Genomic DNA, 15,067 nt, shown 5'->3' on the forward strand with positions numbered 1-15,067 from the left:
CTTCGTAGAGTAGGTCATAGATCTTGGTAGCATGTTTGGTCATTGATCTTGCATTGACTAGATTGCAGTGTATTTTTTTAACAGTGCTTTGCTTTGTTTTTGCTTTAGTTTTATTATGGTCTTATCCGATGGTTTCCTTGTTGCTTACAGGTTGTGGAGGGTGTTGGGCGGGGTCTGTTTCGTTATTGATTAGATCTGTTAGGTTTCATATTGGTTTCCTGAATTATTCTTCTGATTCATCTTCTATAGCTTGTTGCAGTTGTTCTTGGTGTTTTAAGGTTTTAGTGATATATGGTGATGAAGGTGCAAAACACTCTTAATTCAGAGGCTAATGTTATGGAGTCTAAAACAGGGTTCAAGTTGATAAAGCCAGTGAAAGGTAGCAAACACCCTCAATCATTGTAATGAGCAGCAAGCAGCATTAACAGTTTCCTTCCACAAGAGGACCTTCTGCAAAGCTACCGCTTTACCTATCGCTTTGCCTATATTACATGCCTGATTGCAGGTACAGCCTGTATGCTATCCTAATACAGGTGGACAAAAGCATAGAAACGCTCACTGCTCTGCTGGCAACATGACATTTTGAGCTAGAACAGGGCCATTTCAGCAATAGAAGTGTACCAAAAAAGTAGTGCAACTGTAATTCCGGTCAGCAACAGAGAAGGAAGGGAGCAACGTGCAACACATTTTTCAAGGGTTGCAGTCGTGCTGGTTGACAGCCAATTGAGTTGAAATAGATTTCAGTTTAGCTGTAGCTGATATCCGGTAGTGAAATGGAGAGGTGGGCTTTAACTTCACAAAGAACATTCCTGAAAGGGTGAAAATGGTTGCAAAAAGTTGTGGAGCTGTTAACAGTAAACAATAAAAGTAGTGTAACACTGCTCCCGACTGTTCCCGCTCACTTCGACCACTGGGCCATTTGTCTTATTAGTCAGAAGGGCTAGGAAATAAAAGTAGGGATTGCACTAGCAGCAGCCCCTTGCTTTGGACACCACCTAAGAACGATTTTGCTTACTTTTGCTGTTGCCTCCCACCACTTAACATCCAAGATCCTGAAACTGTTCCTTTGTGAGGCATCTTGTTTAAGTTTGCAGAACCAAACTTCCCCAGCTCGACTAGGCAGGTTTACCCTACCCTACCCAATTCCACCATAACACCCATATCTGCTTAAAATGTTTTCGCAGATCTATAGCCCCAAAATCCCCATGATCCCCGATGCAGCACAGTTCTGCACCCTGCAGTACTGAGTTGTGATGCACCTGCCACTGGGCATTGCCCATTACTGTCACACTGTGTGTACTACACATGCCAGTGATAGTGCCCAGGCCATCTAGTACATGGAGGCGTAGCACCCGGTCCAGCCAATGTCTGCTTGCCCAATAATGCAGTTTTCCGTAACATGTATTCTTGTCTGCAGTTATACTACTTCCCTCACTTTGGAACTAGTAGAAATACATACAGTGAAGCTGCTCCATTGCAATGAAACATGCCCCCATGCCCCGATGAGCCCCAGGAAGGATGGCAAGGGAGTGTAAAGGCAGTAGGCAAGGAGAGTGATGGTGTCAGGGCCTACCCAGGTAAAGGTCTAATGGGCCAGGTGAGGCTGTACTTGAGCATATGGGCCCTTACCTGGACATAGAATGACTGAAGCTGGCTATACAAGCCTGGCTCCAAAGTATGGAAGGGGCGGTGTGTGATAGGGGCAAGGGGGACTTTGCCTGGGGTGGCATACATCCTTCGACGGGCAATGGAAAGAATAGTCTTGCTGGAAGAGACTGCCCTTTAGGTGAGCGTTGTGCACAGGAAGTGTCTCTACACTGTGGCTTGGAACATCTGACTGATCAAGACAGCCCGACTTACCGAAAGGAATTTCTCCGCCTCTGCTTGGCTTCTTTACTGTCTCTTCTCACCTTGCATTATGTTATTCTTACCAAAGGCGACCCCTACCACAATGACGTTCCTCGCATGTAATTCTCTTCCGGACTCCCCGCCGCGGTCTTGGAACAGCAGGGGGCAAACGTCGCACATAAATAAATCACTTCCGGGTTTACTCAGAATTCTTTAATTATCAGCAATGGCAGCAAATAAAATGCACGGTACTACACAGTACACACCTGATAACTTAAGTTCGCATCAATGTACATTCAAAAACAATTTCCCCCTAGGAGCAATGGACTGAGGCGGCATTAGGAGGAACAGAAAAGATTTGAAGCATCATCGCCCCCAAGCCCAGATCCCAGCAAGAAATGCCATATATAGGCTGGGACACCTTTAGCCCCTTAGCCCTCCGCCCCCAAAAGTTCAATCTGCAACACTGCTGTCCTCCTTTCTCAAAGGGCATTTTGATGCTGTGTGAACTCCAGTGCTTTGGAGGGGCGCCTCAGACTCTTGAGTGCCTGCCCTTCTTGTCTCAAAGTCCTATGAAACAGTGAGGGTCCACCACTGAACGACCCCATTTCCACCCCTGGAGAGAGAGAGAGCAACGCCTTGAATGAGACTCTAGCCTGAAGAACGCTTCTCCAAATGAACGCCATTGCGTCCTTTGACTTTTTCGACACATTTAGCATACGCTTCGCACAAGGGCACCAAGAAAATGGGTCCAACGAAAGGTCCAGCTATGCATAAATTACCGGCGCTATGCCGAAAAGATAGCTTGGGGGTAGATGTCCCACCACAGAAACATTTGTCTAATCCAAAAACCTAAGTGCACTGCAGCCATTCTCTGCAAGCTCAGAGAGTGTTTATATTTTTGTGTGCAAGGTGGGTCCCCAATCCAATCAGGATTCGCCTTCGGGTGCATACATATTACAAGTTCAGTTGCCACGCCTTCAATTCCCGCCATGAGTGCCAGCTTCACTCACTTTCAAGATCTGAGGCACACGTCTTGCTTCCGGTCCTATGAGCAAACTAGCATTCGCCGCCGCTTTAGGGAAGGCCGTCGATTGCCCAGCACTCAGTAACTCGTGCATCTCAAACTCCTCAAAATGCACAGCCGCGCGACGTTGCGTTATATACATTTCTGTGCAAGGGCGAGAGGACTGCACACGCTGCTACGACAAAAAGCTCAAGGAGGAAATACAAACAAAATCACATTTCTAGAACCGGAATAAGAAAATAAAATGTCCAAAAAATAGTTATGTACAATTATTAATATTGCACTTTTTGCTCAAGAAAATCCTAATAAATATACACAACAGTTTTAGATAGAATACATTCTTCTTAAATATACCAACCATAGCATTATAAAAAAAGAAATAACATAACTTGCTAGACTCATTTTTAGAAAGAGTATTCTTTTAAGGGCACGGACAGAATGTATAGTGAGTTGTTTGTCATTGTTTCGTCTTTTTAATTGTGTTAGGTATTTAAATGTGTCTCTGTGTAAGTCATTATTTTTGTGGTTGTGATGGTTAATAAAATTAAAGCAGTGGTAACTCTTACGTCTGTGTGGATATAGAAATGCAGCCATTGCTAATCAGCTAAGTATGTTAAACGGTAGCCACAACAATATGCATTTCAGTTACTGAGAGTCGTCAAGGTGTTCTCTGAACCTATGGGTCTCGGAAGTCCAAGGTAACTTCCAGTATCCTCAATGAGTATGCACATGTTTGGGTCTACTTTACGCCTTTGACAGCGTTTGAAGGTACTCAGCCTGCAGCCCAATTCCCGCACATGGTTATAGAACTCCTCCGTGACTAGAAGTAGTGGCTACATGTGTTTTGGTGTGTAGTGACCCCATGCATGATGTTTCAGCATCTCAAGTACTCAAAGTCATTTATTTATTTATTTGTGATTTGTGAGCCGCCACAGCATGAAAAATAGGATTATCTGGTTACTAGCCCCCACATCTCTCAGGAACTCTTGAGCACATCTCCCGAACATCAGGGCGTTGGGGGTTGAGGGTAAGAAGGGAAAGTAATGGAATGTGGGTATATTTACTAAGGGGGCATATTTTGGGTATGTTTGGCACTGGTAGTGTTTGCATTGTTGATTGGCAATGTCTGTGTCAGGATCCTGGAGGAGAGGTTTAGAAAAGCAGGCAAAAAGCACCTTGACCTTTCCTCACATAGAAAAGAGAAGTGGATGTAAATAGAGGCCACCAAGTGTAATGTGCCCATGCATAGCTGGGGTATTTGGGGTAATGTCACAATAAGTGGCAGGGCACTCCATGTGAGAGTATGGTGCATGGTAATTCTGCATTGCAAGATGGCGATTGTGGACATTGTTCTGAGCATGGGCAGGAAGTCAATGATGATGGACATTTCCTGCCACATGCTTGAAACAAAGACAATTGGCCTTATTACAAGTTTGCCGGTCCGGTAACAACGGTACCGGCAAGCTTACCGGTACCGTTGTTACCGGACCAGCAAACTACGACTTCTGCTTGCAGGTGCCTTCCCGCCCACCAGGTCTGACCTGCCGGGAGTACTGGCACCCGCAAGCAGACACTGCCAGTAGTACCGGCACCATTGCGAATGGTGCCGGTGCTACCGGCCTCCCCATTCCCATTGAACCCTAAGGGGCCCAAATGGGAATGGGGAGTAAAAGTTTCCGGGACCTGGCAATGGGGAAATACAGGGTCCGCCAGGGTTGTAATGGCCCTGTATTTCCCCATTGCCAGGGGCCGTAAAAATGTGCAAGTTTGGCGGCAGCCTGCCGGTTTTACCGGCAAGGCTAACGCCAAACTTGTAATGAGGCCCAAAGCCTAATGAAATACTTCCAGCACTGGACCAATAAAGAGGGCTTTGTTTCCTAAACCCTATTCTGTGTAATATAAGTACTTTGTTTTGTGATGCACTTTGTTTCTTTAATGTTTGGGAGGGGAAAGACAGTGGCTGTGTCTTTTGTTTGGTACTGCCCCAAAAAATCGAAAATAAAATGCTGAATGAGCGTTTACACCGCATTCGGCATGGACACAAAAGTCTAATCCCATAATGCCGAACAATGGGGCATAGGTTGCCGCACGCTCCCCTTTTTCAGCATTATGGGTTCAGGGGTTGCGGGAGTGTTCCGTGCTTCCATAACATGGAAAGTGGGTGCAAAATAAACTTTAAAAAAAGACAAAAAAAAGGAAGTTCCGCTCCACAATTGGGAGAGGGAACCGTCCCAGGGAAACAGCAGGGAAAAATAAAAGAAGGTAAGTGCGCTGTGCCTTATTAAGGGGTAAAGGTGTGGCAGGTAGGGGGAATGCGGGCATGGGTGATCAATGCCGTCTACGGATTCAAAACTTTACGATTCAACATTTTTGGCAGCACAATAATCACGTAGATCCTTTTCTTTAATTTCAGGAACGTCTCGAAAGGAGGATCTGAAGATCAGCAGCCAGCAGCAGCGCCCTCCCACTTGCACTCAATGCCAATATACTGGAGAGTTGCCCACCAAGAGGGTTGCTCTTAATGTGAATCTCACTTTTGGCCTCGCTAGCCTGCCATGAATTTTTTTGTATAGAGGAACCGAAATTCCTGTCTCTGACACCTGTGTCAGCGGGCCCAGCTTTACCATAATCCCCTCCGGGGTATCAGCAGGAGGGCGTCCCATATGATTATCTGGTTACTAGCCCCACTACAATCAGGAAGTCTTGAGAATATTTGAAGGCCTCCCATCACTTGCCCTTCTGGTTTAATTGCCCTTCATGTTGGGAGTCTGTACGCTTTTGTCACTGTGACTTTTCCCGCTGGTCTCCTTTCCCGCTCCCCATGACCCTATTTCTTTTTCACCCCTTAGACCACGTTCTAGATGCAACGCTGTGTGGGGTCACAGTTCGTCTCTACAGGGACAAGGCTTGGTGTTTGAAGACCACCACAGTGATGATGTGTGCAGCATAAAACACAAATAAAATAATCCGTCTGGTGTTTTGCGGTTGTGCGGCTGTTGGGTGTCTATACGCGTTTATGTGCCTGCAGCCTACGGGCGACATCTAACACTGCAGAAAGAGGAAACAGGGGAGACGACTGCCGCTGTGATGTCATAATCATGACATTAAGCAACCCACAAAAGGGCCACTCTAGTACAGCAAGTCAAAGGCTTAAACGAGTAGCTACAAATCTAGCAAACACATGATGAAGAGATGATCATAGTTCACTAGTTGGCATATCTTTCACCTGTTTAATCTATCATGTCTAGTCTGCTTTGACCTAATCTGTACTGTGAGAGAGAGAGAGGGAGAGAGGGAGAGAGAGAGAGGGAGAGAGAGAGGGGGAGAGAGAGAGGGGGAGAAAGAGGGGGAGAGGGATAGAGGGGGAGAGAGAGTGTGGGAGAGAGGGAGAGAGAGGGGGAGAGAGAGTGTGGGAGAGAGGGAGAGGGAGAGAGAGAGAGAGGGAGAGAGGTAGACAGAGAGAGGGGGAGAGAGGGAGGGAGAGAGAAAGGGAGAGAGAGAGAGAGAGGGAGAGAGGGAGGGAGAGAGATAGAGAGGGAGAGAGGGAGGGACAGAGAGACAGAGAGAGAGAGAGAGAGAGGGAGATGGGGAGAGGGATAAAAGGAGAGAGGGAGGAAGAGAGAGGGCGAGAGAGAGGGAGAGAGAGAAAGAGAGGGAGAGAGGTAGAGAGAGAGAGGTAGAGAGAGAGAGAGGGAGGGAGAGAGAGGGAGATAGGGGAGAGAGGGAGAGAGGGAGGGAGAGAGAGAGAGAGAGGGGAGAGGGATAGAGGGAGAGAGGGAGAGAGAGAGAGAGGAGGGAAAGAGAGACAGAGAGAGAGGGAGAGAGAGAGAGGGGGGAGGGAGAGAGAGACAGAGAGAGAGAGGGAGAGAGGGAGAGAGAGAGAGGGGGGGAGAGGGAGAGAGAGAGACCAATGCAACTGTTGCTTAGCATTTGCTTTTATTGCACCTGCATTTGAGTTACACACTGTGGTGACTAGTCATGCTACGTCAGACCATTTTCCAATGGTGGCGAGTCTAGCAACTTGGGTGGTACAACCTTACTGACGGTGTTGCTTGTTCCCTTAGACTGAATAAATACATTATAGACATCATAAATCAGAGAAAGAAGTCGCCCCTCTAAAGGCTGTTTTATTTAAGCAATAATCGAAGTCTGCAGAATGTAGGATTCTTGCTTTTAGCACCCCGAGATAAACCCAGAAGGTGCTAATAGCAATAGAAAAAAAAATAAACTGCCCGTTCTGCTTCGTCCGCAGCAACGGCCAGGGAGAGTCAGGGTTGTCATGGAAATGGAAGTTCGGGCTCCGCTTGGAGCCCTTTTTCCATTTCCATGACTTACCGGGAATCCAAGCTGACAGAGCGGAGTGGGCCAAGGGACCAGGTGGAGGAGCCCATTTAAGGTAAATTGGTGGGATGGTGAGCTGGATTTGGGGGCGGGAAGGAAGTAAAAAAGTAGTGCCGGTAGAGGATGGGTGCACAGAGCACTTGTGTTGCTCTGAACCCGGTCTTGAATCGGTAGATTCAGTCCAGGTTTTGAGCAACCTGATTGGCCCCCGCAGCCACTGAGGGTGCTAATTGTCTCATATGTTTCTTTTCAGGTGGGTATGCTTTACTAGGACCCGATTTTCTGAATCATGTGTGCCTGAAATATGCAGTAGCCATTTTATTTGGGAATAGAATATGTCACTGGGGAAAATGAGTAAAGGGCAAAATTGGTATCCATGCTGATATTCAGTTAAATGTTAAGTACGGGTTGAGGCAGATTACTAGTGACTTTGTAAATTAAGCCAGTTCTGTGATTTGCGCTTTTTATGAATGGCAGTTGTTTTGAGTCCTCAGACTTGCTTTGCATATAATCCACCTTTAAAGTGTGTTTCGACGGAACATCTTGTAGCTAAGAATCGTAAAAGCAAATCAATATAGTGGTGTCCGTCAATCCTCTGCATGAGTCAACCCGCCATGAATTGCTTAGTTGCCCATTGCTATTGATTAGAGACAATAGGCTTCATTCCGAGGTTGGCAGAGTGGCAAAAAAGTGGTGGTTACGGAATTTACACCACTTTTACCATTCCTCCAAATTCTGAGTTTGGACTTTAAGTAGAGGATTTACCACTGGTGGTAATTCCGCCAAAATACCCATGGAGTCCTATGTAGTCCAAATAATGGGGACTTAACACAGCCTACCACCACTTGCAAATCCTGCTGTAAATCTGCGCGACCGAGCAGTCGTAATGGTAATTCTGTTTGGTGGTAGTTCTGCAGAATTACCACTGTACTACCGCCAAACTCATAATGAGGGCCATTGTCTTAATTGATATTGTGACCTGTGTGCAAGCAAAGTTTTGGGCCCGAACTTAAAGAAGCATTGTGACTTGATTGCCCTGACTTGATTGGCAGGTAAGTGGACCTCACCAATCACAGCCTTGCAGGCCCATTTCTGTACTGTCAGTTTTTGTTCCCGTAGGAATCATTCTATCTCTCAACCACAATAATCTGGAATTTACACTAAAAATTAGGCCTACACTTGTTGATCAACTGAAAAGCAAAATCCAGTTGGATTTTCACAATTACTGAAACATGGGCAAACATTCTGCATTGAAATACATATAAATTGTGGCAATGCAAAAAGGCCTGATAGATTTTACTACTCTGTTGATCAAAAGGCCAGCCCTAACAACACATCTAATTTTTAGTAGTTATTTCAGAATATAGGATAGTTTAGATTATTTACCAGGATTACAATTATGAACATTATATGAAAAGCATTCAATTACTTTCCTGTATACTTTGGTTTCATTAAAATGCATGCTAGTAAAGAACAAAAGAAAATTATGCTTCTATTTATTAAAGTCAATATCAAAATTGGAAAACCTGTCAATCTTGTTTTCATTATTGGAAAATATTTTCCAGAATCCCTTTTTCCTCGTTTAGTTTTCGAAATTTTGAATTGTATGTTTCTAAATGTTTTCCAATGCTGTCCACGAAAACTCACTTTGACGGTTTAATGTATTCTTCGCAATACATAAGAGACCTGATTCACAGAAGCATTGTAAAATGGCGCAATCCCATTAGAAAACACTTTGTGAATCAGGACTGGAGTGTTTTCACAGTTATAGCAATCGATTAGGCTGCCTAAACCATTTTGTGAATTGCCTTTGTTTCAGAATATATGTATTAAACATGCAAGATTCTTTTCATTGTTAACTACCAGCAACCATAATGTGCGGCCTTGGTAGCAGCTCCTCTCTAGCCTGGTAAGTGCTTTTCTCTTCACATTCCCAGGAAAGTGTACTCTGCACTAGACTTCAGAAAATGTCCTAGGGCAGTTATCAGTGGACTAGACTAACCTTCTCCAGTGGAAGCAGGAGCATGACTGTGGCTAGGAGTTTATCTTATGTACAATCGGTGTAAAACATTCCCGTCTCCCACCCCTTTCCAACATGTTTACCACGCGACACAGATTAAGAGTGCGCCCTCAGAAAGAATATCTACGTTTAGACACAATACAGCTCCAATTTCTGGAACTGCGTCATAGCGCGGCAGATCCGCTAACATTGTGCAACTTGGCTCGGTCCAGCATGTTGAGCCCTTTTGCGGATGTGCAAGGAAGTGCATAGTCAGGAACACTGAAATAGGAACAGGTTTGCTTGCCGTGTGCGCAGACTGCACATTCAGCATGTGCAGGATGCTCATGCATAATACAGGGCTGAGGAAGGCTATGTATAAGAAGGTGCGTGTGTATGTCTTATGCTTGGGGATGGGCGGGCCATTTGGTGTATCAGCAGAACTTTAGGGAGTCCCTCCCACAGCACACAGCCCATGGAATTCCCTGCTCATCTATGTACACATTATATACAGGTAAGGCTGTCATGCTAACAATTCGGTCACATTCATGCCAGCTTTGGTCCAGAGATGCTTTTTTTTTCCAAGTGCTAGGAGAGAACATATTTCGATTAGGTAGTACACACTCTCGGACATCTCGCCGATTCACAAAGAGCTGTATGTTCTCAGTAATAACGCAAAATTGTCAAAAAAAGATTAATTTCAAAAGGGAAATCGCTTTCATGTTTTGGGGAAGCGCTTGAGCACTGAGTGGTGCAATAGCCCTCCCTGTAACGTTACAAGTGGTGGTTGAGTTCATTGCAGGGACGTAGCTCCTCTTGCAGGAGGACGGGGAGACACCCTCCCTCCCCTCCGTTGTTCTCTGCCAGCCCACATGCTGGCACATTTGGATCCTCGCTCGGCCCAGGTCACTGGCACACACCTGGGCCCAGCAATTGTAACGTCCGACTCAGAAACACCAACCGCGCAGAGTCCTGGCGGGCATTCCGCGGCGTAGGCCACAGTCAAAAAAGTTCAACAACAAATGATCTCTTCGCCGTCTTCTAGGACACCAGAGGCTGTCCATTGTTTGCCATTATAAGATTGTTTTTCCATGCGTGTCAGCGTCACTCTGAACGCGTTTGATGGACTGCTGCGTGTTTCCAACGTGCGCGCGGCCGCCCACGCAGAGACTCCCTTTGGCGGCGACGCGCGTCTTCCCATTCCATTCCTGGAGTCTCCCGCGAGGCCTGGGAAGCGCTGTTCCCCCGCACCTGTCTTGCCTGTGGCATATTATGTCTCCTCGTTCAGTATTCTTATTTTTTCGAACATTTCTCCCAGCACAGCCCTTAATTCATCACATCCTGTGCTCCAATAATCGAGGTGGGGAGAGCTGTCAAGTCTTTTTATACAAACTAAAGAAGAAAAATAAATACATCTCAGTCCCTCTTTCTTTTAAACATTCCTTCCGCTGGAAAAGCTGAGCTAGGAGGCCCCCTTTCTTCATACTTTTCCGCAAGAACTGCAACACCGGGCTTTGAACTGGGCGAGCTGGCAGAGTTTCAACTGCTTGACTTTCTCGCAGTATCGGGTGGTGTCTCGGCACTCCACTGGAGAAGCAAAAACAAAAGCAAAGACGTAGTTAGTTAGGTCTGAATCTGCAACTGGGGGCCCTCAAACAAGAACTAGCTAACCACTGCCTGCCTGTCACAGAAACTCAAACATGGGCCTTCTGCCCGTCTGTCTTGGAGTTTTTTTTAGTCACCGCCAAAAAGCACGAAGATGCATACACAGAGGCCGCAAAGCTCACGTCCAAATGACACAATTATAGCTTTATAGACAAAGAGAGGGACTATTATCATGGGGAATGACCGCCCAATGTTATTGCCTGGGGCAAAGCTGAGGAGCTTAAGTTGGGGGAAAGTCATTATCCCAACCCTGTGAGTCCTGAGGTTCATAAGAGCCAGAGCGGGCGGATCCAGCTTCCCTTACCTCGCACCCACTCACTGGAATGCCCTACCTCCCACTATGCGAGGTGAGGCCTCCCTCACCACCTTCCGCAAAGCCTTGAAAACCATCCTCTTCACATAAGGCCCTACACATCAGCATGAATACTTATCATATGACCCGTTGCACAAGTTGTAATTTAATGACTATGTGCAATATCTGTAACAACAGTATGATGTTTTGTAGTATTCACAATGTGTCAACGACCGCTACCATGCCTGTACCTGTGTAACTAAGTTCTTTCAAGTAACAGCGCCTCAATGCCCCTGGGCTGCTTGCGCGCTATATAAATAAATAAATAAATAAATAAATAAATAAAGGCTTTTAGCATATAGCTGTAACAGCACTATTGGGGTTGAAATTGTAGGGGTGTAATAAAAAGGTTAGTTTAATAGTGAGTAAAGTACATACAGCAAAGGTATTAGTACATTAAATGTGATCTTATGAGCATTTCAATCGTGAGCTTGGTTGAATTAGAACAGTTTTAGCACAAGCAAACATCATGTGTAGTGTAAAAGAACGGTTTCTCTATGCGAAAAGGAAAACATTGTTACAGAACGGTTACTCACAGGAGTGACTAAGGTACTCCTAAATCCATAGTCCCCTTTCTTGCATACTTGAGGAGTGGCGTCCCGGGAAGGGGATGGGACCGAGGCCTGAGCACGAGCATGCCTCCCACATTTGCCTCTCAGTACTTCATCCGTGCCTGCTCCGCGCCCAGTAGCCAGGCCTCTTAACCGCACTGGATGTCCTTACCCTTGTTAGCAGTGAAGGCAGAAGCACGCATGGAGGAAAAGGGGCTATCGACTGGGAGTACCTTAGTCGCTACGGCGAATAACATTGTCGCACACCTATGCTCTGTCCCCTTTCTTCCATGCTTGAGGGAGAGTACAAAGCACTGTGTGCACTATAAGTATAACTAGAGCAAATAGCCTTACTTCTTAAGTTACTGAATCTCCTCTCAACTATAAGCAACAGTAACCAAGATCCTCAGGGTGACCCACACAGTAGGAAACAAAAAATATTCATTTGCATGGTTAACATATACCAATAAAGAAAACATTATCACTGTTCCCAAGCCTTAACTTTTGGCTTTGCCAATGATACAGTAGTTTAGTAAACCATGAGTGAGTTTTTTCTGTTGCATACGCTGCAAACTGAAACACTTCTAGAGACCCACAATTTTGTCAGCTAAGGCACTGTGAGAATAAATGCAAGCCTATATTCACACACGTTAGTTAAGTGGCGAAGCAGGGATTTGATCCCAGACCGCAATTAGGACCCTTGTCTGCATATCCAACCAACTTTAGTTAGTGCTGATACACATTTGTATTTATTTGAATTTATAAACCGCGTGCGCCAAAGCGCTGCACGTTACATGGTACGAAAGGTGGCGCATAGTCAGTCATAAATGAAAAAGAGAAGAGTCCGGAGGTTAGGAGAAATCAATTATTTAGATAGGGCTGGTAGAGGATGAGGTTTGGGATGAGAGCAGGAAATAGGAAAAAAGTGTGATGAATGAAGAGTGGAAGAGCGTGCGAGTGCTTAGCGGCTAGAAGAGAAAAAGCGCTGAAGCGCAATAAAGTGCTGGGGGTTTGGGCACAGTGAGAAGATGGTGGGACTGAAGAGAAGGGACATAACAATGGGAATAACAGAAGAATGGTAAGCAGCAGGAGTGCATCAAAACCTACATTTCGGGGGGCTAACACATTATGGGCGGGGCCACTTTAGAAAGGGGGCAGGACAAACATAGAGGCTCTGCACCCTCTGTTCTACCCCAAGGGTTCTCTGGTGGGGAGCCCATATATCCTATCCCTCTTTCCCCACCGGCCCTCTCCTACCAACGACCCCACTTCAGACCCTCTACCCGCCTCCAATCCAGCATTATACATAGGCAAACACATACACACACACACAATTCCACATTCATTCACTCATTTAAACATCCCATTGACCATATACTAACTCATTTACATGCGCATCCAGCCCCCAATACATCATACACTCATTCACACACACTCATTCATGCATTACATACACACTCCTTAGACACATGCATGCATACATACATACACAATGAGCTAACATGCAACACTCTTTCACACTGCTAGTTTCAGAAAAGGCTTCCCTCGCACCTCAGCCCAACAAAAAGCAAGTGTGCACATCAGCCCCCTCCCCTCGGATGACGTTGTTATGTGCTCGCTTGCCTCCGTGGGGAGGGGGCTGATGTGTGCATTTAATTTTTGTAAGGCAGTGCAGTGATGGAAGCCTTTCCTCAAACTAGCAGCTTTAAAGTGTTGCTCCGTTCGTTCAAATAATTGTTTCTGCGTGAAAGACCGGCAAGCTCAATGGCGTTGTGGGCCTGGTAAGCAGGAGCAAGACCATGGATACACCTACAGATAACAGAGAGTAAGCGAAAGAGAAGACAGGAGTCAAAGGGGAGAAAGGACATGGAGAGAAGAGAGGGAGCAACCGAAGAGCATGCGGGAAGGAGAAGGGGAGACAGTAGAACTGCAGATCAGATGGAGAGTAGAGGGATGAGATGAGAGGCAGCAAGTTCAAGGAGGAGAGAGGAATAGTAGACAAGAATAAGAGAGAAGTAGATGCATACCTGAAAGCCAGGACTGGCTGATTATTTCATACCTCACACAAAACAACCACAGAAGTCTTTTAGTCCTTTCCCACTAGCCTTCATCTTGTTACAGAGTGTAAGGAACTCATGGTGACGACACAAGTGATTACAGTTCAAGGGTGTTTATTGAGCAATGAATTTAAGATGGGAGCAAGCGTCGCCCATCAAATGAAACATAAGGCAGTCCTAGTGGCTTTGTGTCAAAATAAAAAGGTCAATACTAAGAAAAACCTATTGCCAATTCCTTACAACTAAATTACAGAAAGAGTGTGGGATAGGGTATTAATAAAGAAAGAAGTGTTCTGAAATCATAAGTCAGGATGTGATTGCCAGGGGGTCTCCCTTCCCCATGTTATTAGCATGGGACAAGGTGGGACTTTGGAGCACAGCATACACTCGAGCCTTCCCAGCACAAGCTAACAGTTCCGTTCCAGCTGGCTCAGCCCACGCTCAAGCTTTCTCAGCACAAGACGACAATTCCGTTCCAGCTATCAGGTTTTTCATGGTAAATTCTCTTTTCTATAAAAAAAAGTCTCTTGCCCTCGAGGGCCTGATGCATTACACAACAAACACAAAGTTCTGCTTCACGCTTTGGGTGACGGCTTCACCCCTGGCTCATATCCCTTAGTAATGGTGTTCAACATATTCATAAGACAGTTCCCTTCTCAGTGAACTTTGGGTGACACCTTTCCACCCCTGCATCTCCCTCGACCGGGCTCGGATCCCATATGACAAGGGGGATACTTTCCTGCCCCTTGTCTTGCAATACTTCTTGCTTTTTCAAATCTTAATGTTTTTTTTAAACAGTTCTTCAGGCTTTACCCCTTTTGTCGGCTTCCCTCCGCTGGGTTCATTCTAGCCATCTTCACGGTTCGCTACGGGACTTTAGACTTCGCCCCCTTTTGTTATCATCTGCCGGTCAAAGACTTTCGAAGGTACAGAGGATTTTACAAGACCCCTGTATGACCACTTTGACCTTTCTTCGCCTCTTCCTAATGCCTTTTGGTTACGGTAGTCATTCTACCATCGGGTAATCGCCCAGAGTAATCCTGCCTCAGCACCCAGGTGGTGCCGGCCTCCTCTGTTACTGGTTTTCCTCCTCTTCTGATTTTCGCAGTTCAATTTAGCTCTTGCTACTTTTCGTTCAACACAGTTTGGTTTCTTATAGACACTCCCTTCAACTCACCGGCTGTGATGAACCGCTTGGCTTCAAGGTTGGTCCACTGAGGCAAGCGT

General features: G+C 45.9%; 1 protein-coding gene across 1 annotated transcript in view; it reads right to left on the minus strand.

Moving 5' to 3' along the window:
* Window positions 1-2,046: 2,046 nt before the first annotated feature.
* ADAMTSL1 (ADAMTS like 1) overlaps window positions 2,047-15,067 on the minus strand; it is a 941,617-nt gene continuing 928,596 nt past the window's right edge. The window contains exon 29 of the mRNA XM_069625973.1: window positions 2,047-10,802. Coding sequence (XP_069482074.1) covers window positions 10,696-10,802 — 107 coding nt within the window. The 3' untranslated portion in view covers window positions 2,047-10,695. The remainder of the gene's footprint in view (window positions 10,803-15,067) is intronic.

Source organism: Ambystoma mexicanum, chromosome 6p (genome assembly GCF_040938575.1).
Source record: "Ambystoma mexicanum isolate Mex_15411 chromosome 6p, UKY_AmexF1_1, whole genome shotgun sequence".
NCBI lineage: Eukaryota > Metazoa > Chordata > Amphibia > Caudata > Ambystomatidae > Ambystoma > Ambystoma mexicanum.